We start from the raw sequence: 12700 nt of genomic DNA, 5'->3' as shown, positions 1-12700 counted from the left end.
TTTTCCCTGTACATGGTAAACAGCAAAAAAACTTTCTCATTTAACAATCTTTTTGAAATACGCATCAACTAACCACTATGGCTCCGGTGGACATTTTTATGTTGGATTAAAAAACACTGCACAACATGATATCACAGAGTTTGAAGCGCACAACTAAACCTTCAGTGGACTACTAAAATAGATCTCTGCTCATTAGAAACAAACTGTCCATAGTTTAGACTTGCTTTTTTGTCTTTTGATTTTGTAGGTACAACAACTTAGGAAAGCACTTTAATACACTGTTTGACCAACAGAACCTATTTCCAAAACATGTACTTTACACTCCTTCAGTAGGGCTAATGTGCTGTCATCGTGTTTAATGTGCTGCATTCTCCCCAGAACAAGACTGAGTGAAGGAAGAATGGGGGGGTGAGGGGTAGTAATCTTAACATTTGTGCTGCTGGCTTTTTACATTAAAAATCAATTGAAATGCAATACTTCCATCAGCGGTTTCTAGGATTGTCACCACAATTTATCATAGTTGAGAAACCAATTCTCAAAACATTTTTGTTTAATCCAAATTGCTGCCTACAAACCCTGCGTGGACCCAGTTCAAGCTCGTCTCCGGCTGCAGGGACCCAGTGTTTGTCAAGTCTGAGTTGTGGAGAGAATACAGCTTTCTGTCCTTTATTGGTGCACAGTCAGTAGTGGTGAGAAGGCCAGCTTTCAGAAAGGGAGCCCAGACATTTTTGTTGCATAGTTGAATATGGGGTCTCTGGTACAATGCTAATCAGTTGCGTCAACCAAATAAAAAAAAAAGAAAAGAAAAAAGGAAATAGCAAAAAGCACATTCTGAATCACCACCGTAACACTCCTCTGTTTACATTTGTTCAAAGTAAAGCTTTCAAAACACCCTTTTGCATATTTGTACCATGATTTTTAATCCATACAGCGTGAGCACAGCGACTGTACACATTATCTACACACTTTGCTGTCAGTGCTAAAGTACCTGTACATTCCAAAACTGTTCATTCTTACTCCACATCACTTTGCTGTACAAGAGGAAGAATCAACACAAAAAGCTAGAGCAAACTGGAAAAAAAATCTTAAAAATTTATTTTTTGTTCCATGATTATTGTCTCTTTGTAGTTTTATACAAAAACAATTCATTGTGTGGGCATGGCTCTGCCCACATAAGTTATTCACAGCTATATTACAGTCTTGCTTTGCCCAAAGCTAAGTGCTTGGTGTGAGTTCAGTGTTAGTGAGGCACAGGGCTGAAGGGGCACCGAGTCTGCTGAAGCTCAGCTCACCGTGCCTCGATGTCTTTGTGAGCCGGCCTGTCTCTGATATCTGTGGCCAGGGGAGTAGTCCGTCTGGGCGAGCCGGGCCGGGCACCCAATGTGGGGATGAGTGGGGGCGGGGCACTCAGAGAGGCGGTGGGTGGTGTTTTGTTGAGGATACCATTCTGATGGGCTGCGGCTGCTGCGGCTGAGGGGCTGACCCTGGAGAAGTGCATGCCCGGGAGTCCAGGGGCCATGAGGCCCGGGGCGGGGTGCGGAAGGTGTCCGTCAAGGGCAGGATGGTGCATTGTAGGGTGGAGGCGCCCGTGCTCATAGTCCTCTCTGAGCATGTTGAGGCGGTCGCGCTCCTCCAGGTGGGCGCGCTCCTGCTCCCTCCTCTGCTCCAGGGCCAGAGGGTGGGAGTGGTCACGATTAAAGTCGTGAGGCTCACGGTCCCTGTAGGAGCGCTCGGCCTCGTAGAGGCGTGGCGCCGCCAGCCGGTGCAGAGGGTCATTTCTTAGCAGCAGGTCCCTGGCCAAAGGGTCCCGTCTGTGAATGTCCAGGCCCCTGTAGGGGTCCCTCATTGGGTCCCAGTGGAAGGCAGGGTAGGGGAACCTGTCAGCTCCTGGGATGGGGCTGATACCCATGAAGGGCGCCACCACTCGAGTTCTCTCCAGACTGCTGATGCTGTTGATCGGGTGGACACCAGCCATGCCCATAGGCACAGGCATCGAGGAGGGGGGGTGGAGGTTTGGCGTGGAGGGCGCCTGTGCTGGGTGCTCACTTGGCCTCTCTGTAGCTCCATCCTGTTCCTCCTTCCTCTCCTCCTTCACTTTCACCTCACTGCTCTTCTTCTGGTGCTCGTACGGCAGCTCCACCTTCTTCTCCAGGACCTCCCTGCTCAGGCTGCTGTTGGGCCGTTCGAGGCTGGTCTGTCGGACGTACGGGGATGCCGTCCCCCTGTTGGACACTTTGTCCTCTGACACCCGGCCATCGTGGATGACAGGTGTGTCCTTGTCGCTGTGCTGGTTGTCTTTGAGCTTGTGGTCGTCTGTGCCATTGTCTTTCCAGGACTCAGAGTGGTCCCGCTCCCTGTCTTTTGCCTTGTTCTCCTTGTCCCTCTGAGGTTCTCCAGAAGCAGGAGGCAAGTGGTTCCTGTGGTGCTCTGGAGGCCGGCTGTGGCCAAGGAGGCTAATGGGGTTTACAGGGACTGGTGACGAATGGCTCAGGTGGCGGTTCTCCACAGAGTCCCTAGATATACAAACAAAGTCCTCCCATCAGAACCACTAACTTTTGTTCAAAAGATTAACTAGGACAATTTTTATTCCAAATTAAAACTCTGAAATAAAACATGCAGAATATAAAGAGAAATAATAAGGTAACAAAGGAAATAGGAGTCATGGTAGAGTAGTCACTGATGGCAGCTACTGTCTGCTGTACTGCACCCACCTGTCCTTGTCGTCTTTACCGACCAACGGGTCCCGCTTGTCAGAGTCTCGGTCCCTTTCATGTGAGCTGACTGAGGTGCTCCTTTCAGAGTCTCCGGGTTTCAGCCAGGGAGGTGGTGTGGGGAAGGAGGGCGGCGTGCGGTGCAGGCGGTTCCACGGCTCCTGGTGGCTGCTGTTGCTGCTGCTGTTGAAGTGCTGCTGTGCATTGGGGCCATCTTTATGGCCGAATACTGAATTTGCCGCTGTTAGGGATTCAACACGTGGAAAAACACAGCAGGACGCAAGTTAAATGAGCATCTCGACAACTTGATCTGGTCTGTATCTTAATTCCATTGTTCTTATACAACATCAGTAACAATAACTAAATGTTGCATCACAGCTGTAGCAACATTAAGTGATAACCACTAAATGTTACTGCATCATTCATGAGGTTAAAACTCACTTAGTGCTGGATTTCCCAGTCCTCCGAAGGCTGATGAACTGAGAGAGCCCAGTCCTCCAAATGATGCAGGTCTTGCGAAAGGTTCTGATGGGAGACACAACATGTTACCATGCATCTAATCGACATCTTAATTTTCCTTTTTCAGAGTGACACTGAGAACAACTGCAAAGTCCTCTTACCTAAGTGAGATGCTGGGGTGAGGAAGTTTCCAGGATGGTGGGGCGGATGGCCGAAGGGACCAGCTGATGGGTGTGTAGGACCTGAGGAGGGAAAGACAGAAGGCATCACGGAAACATCGATCAACCACTGAGGTAACTAAGACTATGATACAAGGTAGGTAGTTTAGAAATAGTTTCTCCATTGCACATTGTCTTGAGAGCATTAACAAGTTTACTTCTCAAAATGTGTTATATATTTTGTGTGTTTATGCATAAGAAAAAGAATATCTGTTGACATTGTAGCCGTGCTAAAGGTGAGGCTCTCAGGATGGCAGTGTTGGTATGTCATTCAACACCTACTTTGGTCCCGACTGAGATATCTCAAAAACAAACTGGAGTTTTGTAAAGACATTCAAGATACCCAGAGGATGAAGCCCCTTGACTTTTAATCTGGCGCCACAAACAGGTCAGAATTTGGTTCAGATATTTCAGGTCCCTCTCTAAGATGACCTTTAAATCTTTCTCCAGCTCTGTCTTCAGGTCAGGGTTTTAATTTGTCCAATACTTTGGTTTGTGACCAAATATCTGCAAAATTAATGACATTCCCATCAGCCACATCTCATAGAGACATGACACTGCCTCCTTTGGGGAAAACAAGGCAAAAAAATGTGGTTGAAAGCTCCAGAAAAACCAACGACATCTTAATTATTCTATGTGCAGTCAGTAAGTGGTTGACATTATTATTTTCAAGTTGTGGATAAACCCTGTTGGATGTGTTGCCTTGTATCGTACACAGCTGAACTCAGAAACAATAACGTGAACAGACAACAGCTCACTCTGAACAGCAGGAACTGCTCGACTGCTGCTGTATGTCAGAGGCTACTGGTGTTAACCATCAATCAATCTCTCTACCCAGAGATCTGACACACTCACCTGCAGCGGAGAAGAGCGTGGCGGGCCGTGCCAAGTCGCTGGGGTGATGGATGGCGCCAAAGAGCCCCGGGCCCGGAGGTCGACTCAGGAACTCAGGCTTGAGGCCGAAGTCTAGCTTGTGAGGGTCGACCTGCATCTGCTGCTGGAAGACGCCAGAGCGACACAGAGAAACACATGTAAAACCCTTCACACAGCTGCAAAGGCTTCACTGGGTATTTTACAGGTTATTAATAGAAATGTTTGTGTTACGTTGGGCACAAGGATACATTGTGATTCCCACCGACTGCCAGGTTACACTCCTTTACCAAGCAGTGACTTTTCTTAATCATTATACTCCCAACAAATGATGTTGTTATTGCTGCAGAAGCCACACAATTTAAATTACTTGTCATTTTAATTGTCTGAACAGTATTTTGTTAAGGGACTTGCAACAGTAAAATCACAAATCTCAGATCAATATCAAATGAGTGGAAAGATCAGCTTTTATCTTTACAATATTCTTTTGATAACAGTGTGCAATTGTAACCACAGTTGTAATTAAGAAAAGCAACAAGAAGAGAAACAGAAAAGGAAACAAAAGGAAAAGATGACTCCTTTCTGGAAGTAATTATTCAGAAATATACTGAACTGATGCAGCCAAATTCTCCTTAAGATACCAAAAGTATGCCCAAAGCAGTCAGTATGAACACTTAAACCCTTGATTTTTTTTGAGTTAATTGTTGATGTACACTAGTCGCCCAGAGTGATGGTGAATCAGCTCCAGGAACTCGTCAGAAAATGAGAAATAATATTAAATTTTTGGAAAAAACATTTCAGTCTCTTTGTGAAGTGGCATCTTAAAGTTGCAGTTTGGTATTTCTTTGCATGCTAAGAGTAAAGTATGTTGATTTCTTGTGTACTACCTGTAAAAACAGTTTACCTCAAATATGTATTCTGTATACAGGTAGTATGTAGGATGAAACTGGAACACATCTAACTTTACACTGTGTTAATACATAGATTTGGTACAGTGCAGAGAGAGAGGAGTCAGGCGAGTCCTCACCTTCACTTTCTGCTGGTGGTGGTATATTTGCCAGGCGATATGGACATGCATGGCGCACCACTTTCCTGGTTTCTGTAAACACAAGACAAAAACACGATGTCACAAATGTACTCTTTTATGTTAATGACAGATACAAGTTAGAATATTATTGTTTCCAGTTTACACACAAGTGTGGAGCTTTTTGTTCTGTTAATCATCATCATCTATAAGCTCTGCTGTATTCATCTTTGAACCCAATAATAGGGACATATTCCTCATGTCAGTCTGATGTTCAAGGTTTTTTAGACCACATCTGATAGATGCATTTCTATGTTGCCAATGCAAATTAACTTTGCCTCATACAATCATCTTGAACGGTCAGATGACATGAACACAGCACACCCTTCTCTTTACCCGCTCTTTATCCGAGAATGGCATACTGATACTTAGATATGGTACAGGTCCATGTAGCAGCTTTGATCATATATTGTTTATAAACCCCCTCCAATGAAAATCAAGTGTTTAACCTTGTTAACATCCATATGATGTTTTTTATATAAGACATGTCATGAGAGATAAACAGTCAACACCATAACTGAGTGTTTCCACCTTGAACTGCAGTGAACCAACCCTTTCAACTTGTGGGGACGGGGGGGTGGGGCTAAATAAACCCGAAACCTTGTCCATACAGAGAGCGAGAGTTTGCATTAGCAATTCTGGTCGCAACAGACTCCTCATGCGATGTTTCCTCTAACACTAATCATCTTGATACACACTGCTCCTTCACCAGTCACCAAACCCTTGTTAGTACAGACAGACAGACAGAGTTTGCATTAGCACAACCACTAACACTGTGTCAGCCACTGCCAGTTACAAGCTAACAAACAACATAACCATTTAGCTACGCTAACTGCTCTGATTAGTCTTCTAGTCGCCGATTTACAATAAACTCCTGAGTCTGGGTCTGACTCAAACATGTGGCTGAGTCTCTCTGACGTTTCCTCCTCTAACCATCTTGCTACTCTCTGCTCTTTCACCTGTCCACCTGGAGCAAGCAGTTGGTGGGCGGGGCAAAAGGCCTGATCCAGATTTTTCAATAAAATCTATGTTTGATAAAATATTAATCATAGCAGAGGACTTTTACATAGTATAAACATGTCTGAAGAGGAACTTTAAGATATGGTCAGTACAGTGATTACAGCTGTCAAGTGATGAATGTTTAAAGTCTAAAAATTGCATTTCCACATCCGGAGGATGCACTTATCTCCACAATGAGCTTTGTTGAGGAAACTAGTGCACTCAGCCTCCAAATACAGCGCTCATTTAATTAAAGACACTATTAACTTCATTAGCAAAAACCCTTCAAGGCATCATGGCTATTATGGTGTGTGTGAGGGAGCAAGAGGCCGAGACACTGTAGGGAGTGAGCACTCACCCTGAGAATGGGCCGAAATGGATCCGTTAGCTACATGAGAGAGGGGGAGAAAAACAGGTTGAGTTTTTTGTTTTCAATCATCCTGGCTCTAATTAGTCTCTGTGTGGAGTATTCATTATGGTCCAAATAGAAATGTTGAAATGTCCCTCTGAAATTAAACATTTCAGGAGTAATTAACACATGAGTGTGAAACGGGGATCTGCATACAAATAAGACAAACATGGCAGCTGAAACAGGAACACATACGCTGACGTCTATGTTGTCTAAAAACTAACTGTATATGAATATTCTTTACAGTGACTTAATTTGGTGTTGAAAACCTTCACCTGATAACTTGAAGGCTTATGCAACATATACAGAGAGGCTAAAGGTTACTTCTACACTGTGAGTGTTGTGTGTATGTGCTCTTACCCTGGGGTCCTTCTGTAAGAATGTGTGTGGGACGGCTCCAGGTCTTGTGGACACATCCAGTGGATTAGAGGTCTAGAGAGCACCAGACACAGATCGAAACAAGATACTCTGTAAATAACTCCTATCTTTAGTTTGTTTTTCTGTAGGTGTGTGGTGGTGTCGATGCGCGTTTTACCTTGGGCTGAAAGGCGCCCTGCAGCGAGCCGAAGGGCCCGGTTGGAGGGATGACAGGGGGAAGGCCAGACATGGCCGGTGGGTAGGAGTGGAAGAGCTGAGGAAGAAAAGAGGGAGAGGAGGTGTGAGGATGGTTCTGTCTGTCACTGAGATGCAGGACAACAGCTGCATGAGTCAGAGGAGGAGATGCAGCAAACAGGTTATAGTGACGGATGAGCAACATCCAGTCAGAATTTTCAAAGACTGCTGAGATGGGGGAAGTTACAGACGATTGCCTACATGTTTCACGAACTGCGAGTTTATAAAATATTCCCTGCTCATTCCCGGTGGATTTAAATAAGGGAAAACACTCCTTTGATATGAAAACTAGAATGTTGTAATACAAGCAAAATGCATGTAAACCAAACAAGTGCTCAAGGCTTCCATAAAATTATCCTGTAGAGAAAGACATGTAATCAACTACTCAGTGTAATTGTTCTTGTCAGTCATATTAGCCTTAGTGGAATTAGAGAATGTTTTTTCATCCTCAACTTTCATTTAATCATGGATGGTGCAACAAAATTATTCAAAGCCAGGACGAGTTATTAGAAGCTCTTGAGGCTACGCTGGAAGGTTTTAAATGCAACTTGTGTGCATCATGTTTTACGACATCACTAAGTTTATAGAGACAAACCGGCTTCAGGGTATTTGATGCCACCATAATAAGACTGAGGAAATACTGAGAAGAAGAAATGAAAGTCTTAAAAACAAACTACCGACATTCTAACATCTATTTGACCCTGGGCTGATCTGAATATAAATACATGATTTATCTGACATTCAAATCTTCATCTCAGCTGAGCGACAGTTTGAAGAAAAAGCATTCCAGCACGTATGTGGAAGCTTTAAAGTAAGTCCCCTTTAGTGAGTAATATTGAGCGAGCCACTGCTGTTAGCAGACAAATACAAATGCAGAGTAGTAAGCAAGACAAAGCTATAGTATTCCTCTGGTAATAATGCAGTCTCCTCTGTAACGCAGCCAGTGTCTCCTTCTGTATTCATTTCTATGCACAATAATTTCTCTGTTACGTGCACGCACAATAAATCTTGTGCTCCAAGGTCTAAGAATCCAACATTGTTTCATTAATCACAACATTTGCTGAGGCTGAAGGGTGAGATGGTACAGCTAGGATGCTAACAGTATCCATTAGGAAGAGGATGAACATCCAACACACACACACACACACACATACACACACACACACACAGGAAAAACTAGCATGGGCTGGAATGGTATAATGGGCAAACAACAAAGTGCTCTGCAGACAGATAGTACGCAGTAGGGAAACTCACACTGTGTCTGTAGAAGGGGTCAACTTTTGTTGGGTATTTGTCAAACTGTAGGAGAAATGAAACAGAGCTAAGTACAAATATGTAGAGAAGACATGATAACCTACACATGTACACTGGCTTATTTCAGGCCAACACAGAATACAGCACAAATTGTAATTTACTAGGAACATGGTCACAGATTGAGATTATGATTACAGATTTCAACTGGGTGTCAAAGTTCAACCACTTCCCAAGCTAGACCGTTTTCATCCTCCCCTTTTCATGATCATGTGAAGACCTTGTAAACTAGCATGGGCTCTGTGTCTCATTTGGTCTCCTTTTAGTGGTGCAGCACAAGCTCAGGGCGAATATTTCCCCAGTCAAGACTAAACACTGCTGCCATAAAGAGGCTTTTTATGGCCTCATTAGCTGTCAGAGGCTTCGCCGTGCTGCCTTTGAGGTATCATCAGAGCCAAGCAAACCCTCTCTGGGCCAGGCTGTTATGAATGTGTGTGTGTGGATGGGAGTTTTAGGTCCAGCCACCCATTGCCTGTGGTCTCCCCCAACAAACACCGGGGCTCTTAACATAAGGCATTTGCCAGTAATAAAAACCCTCAAACAGGACCAAATGATGTCATTAAATTCAGAATGAATTAAGTGTATTATGTTCTGAGAGCTGGCTCTGAAGTTAACATGCTTTGGGCAAGTTATTGCCAATTTAGAAAATAACGGCGTTCAAGTCTGGAGGCCCAGAGTATGCCAGAGAAAACACTAGAAAGGCTTTCTGGGAGAATAAAGGCATCATTGTGGTGTGGATGGACACACATGGTCATCATTGAAAGGCCGCCATAGAAGCTCACAGGTCCCTACAGTGTGCCGCTCACACACATGTACAACTGTAAAATCTTCACTCTCACACCCACAGAATGAAAACACTCTCAGTGCCATGCCCGCCAACTCCTCTGCATATTTAAAAGTCATTATTAGAAGACATAAAAACTTTGTTTATGGTAAGAGTTTTTCACATGCGTTCTACTTATCCTCACATTTCTGGCAGGGGTACGCACCATGGGCGGTGCTGGGGTGGGCATGATGGCGTGGGGAAAGGGCGTGAAGGTGTGCTGGTGGGTGTGCTGGTGGGTGTGTTGGTGCTGATGCTGGTGCTGATGCTGGTGCTGGTGGAACTCAGTGCGCAGGTAGGGCGGAGGGCCCAGCGAGGCGCCGCGGTCGGCGCTCTGGGAGGCCAGGAAACGGGTGTTGAGCTCCTGGCGCAGAAGGTCTTGCTCTGCAGAAGTAGAGGCAAGAGGGCAGGATTAGGACTGGGTTTGTTAATGAGGGGAGGGGGACTGTCGAGAGCTCTCAAACATTTTCACACAGCAGACTCTGAATAGACACTTAACGGCCTCAGAAGCCATTATGTAAGGTTTTCTCCCAGCCACCTACCACCTCTCATATGGTATGAGTTTTGTTGCGGTAGAAGAAACTTTATCTAAACATGAATAGTAAAGTTCTGAAGGAAAAACTGTAATTAGACTTGTCTCTGTAATTAAAACATATTCTAGTTAATTTAATTACAGTGAAATCAAAGTTTTCCTCATTTTGCCAGGTACTGCTGGAAGCCATCAAAGACCCCTGGAGGGAGCTCAGTGTGTAGACATGTCAAAGTTATATTTAAAAAGAGAAACAAGCAGGAAATGACTGTGATTATCAGCATGTCATTTTAAATTTGAGCGAGGCTTGAGATGATTAGAACTGTCTGAGTGCTGGAACTGTCAAATGCTGTGATTTGATACGCTACAGCCCCTCTGAGAGAACAACATCTGTTTTTCTAATAACCTCTGCACAGCCTGTGGAGAAAGAATGGATTTCAAGTAATCACTGGCTTTTCTTCTAAATTCAACAAAACCTGCCTTGAGAGATTATGTCTCCTCCTGAGTAACCTTATCCTTCCTATTCCACAGTGACTCGCTACAATATTTTCTGCATTCATTTCAAGCTTTATTGGGCTGGGAGCCGGGGTGGAATTTTCTCTTCATAAAAATTTCATTAGTATCTTTTGAACAAAATCCAGCTCGCTCCGTTCCGTATTGACCAAATTGATTTCTCGCACATGAACACCATTCCAGGTGAAAATGGAAGTTCTTGGAACGTTGCTGAAGGCGAGCCCCCCCCCCCCACACTGACCCTGACATTTAGCTAGACAGCACTGCGTGGAAATGTGCACGGGGTCTGTAATCGCTTTTGCTATGTAGTCCGACTTGCTGGTGGATATTACTGGTGTGTGAGAATCGATCAATCAGAGCACGACAAACAGTGTGAACTTGAACTGTCCGCACGACTATAAACACACAAAACCCCGGGCATGGAGTACATGTGGATTATCTTGGACTCAGTTGCTTGTTTCTTTAAATAATTACCAGAGCAACATTCTGGCTGTCCATCTGTCTCCACATCTCAACCACTTTAAAATCAAACGCTGCTCTGAAATGATTCCTTGTTTACTCTCATGTCTCGACCAGCCTGGCAACAGCCCTGATGCAGCAACTGGCTAAAATAGGACTTCGCCTTTTGTTTTTTGTCAGCCTAATAAGCAGTCCTCTGCCACACCACTTGGGGGCGGTGTGGGGACATTTGCTGGCAGCCTGTCATGGTTACCTGAGTAGGCACTCCCAGCAGCAGGGTGTCCAGGTACTGGCAGGGCGCTAGACGTCAGTGGTGGCGGTGGAGGCAAAGCCGCTGGAGGAGCGAACATATTGGGGTGATGTGGGTGGGGCGAGGACTGCAAGGCAGGGGGGAAGCTGTGGGGGGTGTTCTGGTTAGCCGCCAAGGGCAAGGGGAAGGCGGAGGCTGCTGCTGTAGCGGCCGCCGCGGGAGCTGGCGGGTGGTGGGGGAGGTGAAAGGAGGGACCAGGGGGCCCGTGGGGCTTGGTGCCTGGTGTGCTGCTCCTGTGAAGAGAAAGAGAGAGAAAAAAAACAGGAGAGAGATGGAGAAAGGAGCCAGGTTAAGCTAGGCGTGATCAGTCAAAATTAACACTTGTTCCTCCACACCCCTTAATCTCCATCTGCTCCGACGTTCAATTCCCAGCACAGTGTTTTCACACCTCAACTGTCCTCCATTTACAAGCGCCTCCCTACTTCTCTCTTGTGCCTCACAGAATCCAGGGCAAACATGATCCGCGAAAACACCACATTTGCAGCACCCTCAGATACAAATAAACCACCGCTGGCAAGCATAACACAATGAGCATCTGTCTTTGAACAGCTTCTGTTAAGGCACTTCCTCCAGAGCCAGGTAGTGAACATGTGCATCGGAAATGGGATGAGAGGGTGTATGCATGTGTAAGCAAACAGTCTTTTGTAGTGTGTGTGGGTTTTCCCCAGGGGCAGCCACAGAGCCTGCGTCTCCACAGCTCCACGCACAAAGCCTAAAAGCTCATTTGCAGCGCTCGCTCTTTGCTGTGGGCCCCGGCCGTGATTATTCACAGCGGGTGCCAGGCCCTGCCGGCGCACTGGCAGACTGGCAGAGCTGGCACAGAGAGTGGGAGGTGAAGCCAAGTCCTAAGAGCCTGTGAGGCAGAGCTGTTGTTGGGACTGAGTGGGTTCTGAAGGAGCTATGCTGGAGTCCTGGAGTCTTAAATTAATGAAGAGTCTCACAGGCCTCAGTGCTTCTCCACAGATATAGGACACAACACACTAAACTTAGCCCTGCACCAGCTCTATTGTTGTTATTTTAATCAGATGAAAGATTACTGTGATGATGGTGTATTTGAACGTACAAAGCGGAGTTCCACTGAGGATTCTTAAGAACTTGAGAAATTTAACAGCCCTCTGAAGAATTCATTTTATCCAGACAGATTATTACAACTTCCCTCTTGGTCTCATGCACAAATAACTTCTCATCAATAAAATAAAAACAATATAGTACTGATTCAAGGTTATACTACACTATCGCATGTAATGCCAGTATAACTGATTGGGGCTGGAATCTGTACAGAGCCCCAGTGACAATGTGGGTGGCTAATAAATCACAGGCACTCAGGGAGCAGTGTGGCCCTTTTATTTCTCTGTTAATAGACGCTGCTACTGTTTGGCTCAGGGACTTGAAG

The 12700-nt window shown here is 45.3% G+C and overlaps 1 protein-coding gene across 1 annotated transcript in view; it reads right to left on the bottom strand.

The window, feature by feature from the left end:
- Positions 1 to 1204: 1204 nt before the first annotated feature.
- The window catches only part of auts2 (AUTS2, activator of transcription and developmental regulator), a 307865-nt gene continuing 296369 nt past the window's right edge, over positions 1205 to 12700 (bottom strand). The window contains exons 7-18 of the mRNA XM_022745814.1: positions 11251 to 11540; positions 9642 to 9880; positions 8617 to 8661; positions 7286 to 7381; positions 7111 to 7182; positions 6700 to 6729; positions 5286 to 5357; positions 4244 to 4385; positions 3332 to 3412; positions 3153 to 3236; positions 2712 to 2952; positions 1205 to 2513 (exon numbers count right to left, since the gene is read on the bottom strand). Coding sequence (XP_022601535.1) covers positions 1289 to 2513; positions 2712 to 2952; positions 3153 to 3236; positions 3332 to 3412; positions 4244 to 4385; positions 5286 to 5357; positions 6700 to 6729; positions 7111 to 7182; positions 7286 to 7381; positions 8617 to 8661; positions 9642 to 9880; positions 11251 to 11540 — 2617 coding nt within the window. The 3' untranslated portion in view covers positions 1205 to 1288. The remainder of the gene's footprint in view (positions 2514 to 2711; positions 2953 to 3152; positions 3237 to 3331; positions 3413 to 4243; positions 4386 to 5285; positions 5358 to 6699; positions 6730 to 7110; positions 7183 to 7285; positions 7382 to 8616; positions 8662 to 9641; positions 9881 to 11250; positions 11541 to 12700) is intronic.

This window comes from Seriola dumerili, unplaced genomic scaffold, assembly GCF_002260705.1.
Source record: "Seriola dumerili isolate Sdu_G_001 unplaced genomic scaffold, Sdu_1.0 BDQW01000091.1, whole genome shotgun sequence".
NCBI classification, from domain to species: domain Eukaryota; kingdom Metazoa; phylum Chordata; class Actinopteri; order Carangiformes; family Carangidae; genus Seriola; species Seriola dumerili.
The sequence above is the reverse complement of the archived record's forward strand: the minus strand, read 5'-3'. Positions and strand labels throughout refer to the sequence as shown.